This window comes from Pteropus vampyrus, unplaced genomic scaffold, assembly GCF_000151845.1.
Source record: "Pteropus vampyrus isolate Shadow unplaced genomic scaffold, Pvam_2.0 Scaffold579, whole genome shotgun sequence".
Lineage (NCBI taxonomy): Eukaryota > Metazoa > Chordata > Mammalia > Chiroptera > Pteropodidae > Pteropus > Pteropus vampyrus.
This window is the reverse complement of record NW_011889360.1, coordinates 52,306-53,154: the sequence shown is the minus strand read 5'-3', so window position 1 is coordinate 53,154 and position 849 is coordinate 52,306. Positions and strand designations below refer to the sequence as shown.

General features: G+C 48.3%; 1 protein-coding gene across 1 annotated transcript in view; it reads left to right on the top strand.

The window, feature by feature from the left end:
- Positions 1-849, top strand: part of LOC105308455 (olfactory receptor 5L1-like) — a 1,986-nt gene that overhangs the window by 898 nt on the left and 239 nt on the right. The window contains exon 2 of the mRNA XM_023525601.1: positions 5-843. Coding sequence (XP_023381369.1) covers positions 5-843 — 839 coding nt within the window. The remainder of the gene's footprint in view (positions 1-4; positions 844-849) is intronic.

Sequence of the window (849 nt, the reverse complement as noted above, 5' to 3'; positions counted from 1 at the left end):
GGAGAACTGCACTGCTGTGACAGAGTTCATTATCCTTGGGTTAACAGATACTCCTGAGCTCAGGGTTTTTCTTTTCCTGCTGTTCCTTCTGATCTATGGAGTCACAGTTTTGGGCAACCTGGGCATGATTGCTCTGATTCAGGCAAGCGCTAGACTCCACACTCCCATGTACTTTTTCCTCAGCCACCTGTCCTTTGTGGATTTCTGCTACTCCACGATCATCGTGCCAAAGATGCTGGGTAATATTTTGAAAGAAGACAAAGCCATCTCCTTTATGGGATGTACTGTGCAGTTCTACCTGTTTTGCACATGTGTGGTAACTGAGATCTTCCTGCTGGCCGTGATGGCCTATGACCGTTTCGTGGCCATCTGTAACCCATTACTTTACATGATCACCATGTCCCAGGAGCTCTGTGTGGTGTTGGTATCCGGTTGCTACCTCTGTGGGACTGTGTGTTCTCTGATTCACTTGTGTTTAGCTCTTAAGATCACATCCTACAGGTCAAATGTAATGAACCACTTCTTTTGCGATCTGCCCCCTCTCTTATCTCTAGCTTGCTCTGATGTCACTCTGAATGAACTGCTGCTATACATTGTGGCCACATTCAACGAGCTCATCACCATCGTGATCATCCTCACCTCCTACTTGTTTATTCTCATCACCATCCTGAGGATGCGCTCCGTGGAGGGGAGGCGCAAAGCCTTTTCCACCTGTGCCTCCCACCTCACAGCCATTCTTGTCTTCCACGGAACAATCCTTTTCATTTATTGCCGGCCCACTTCTGGCAACAGTGCCGATACAGACAAGGTGGCCACAGTGTTCTACACTGTGGTGATCCCCATGCTGAA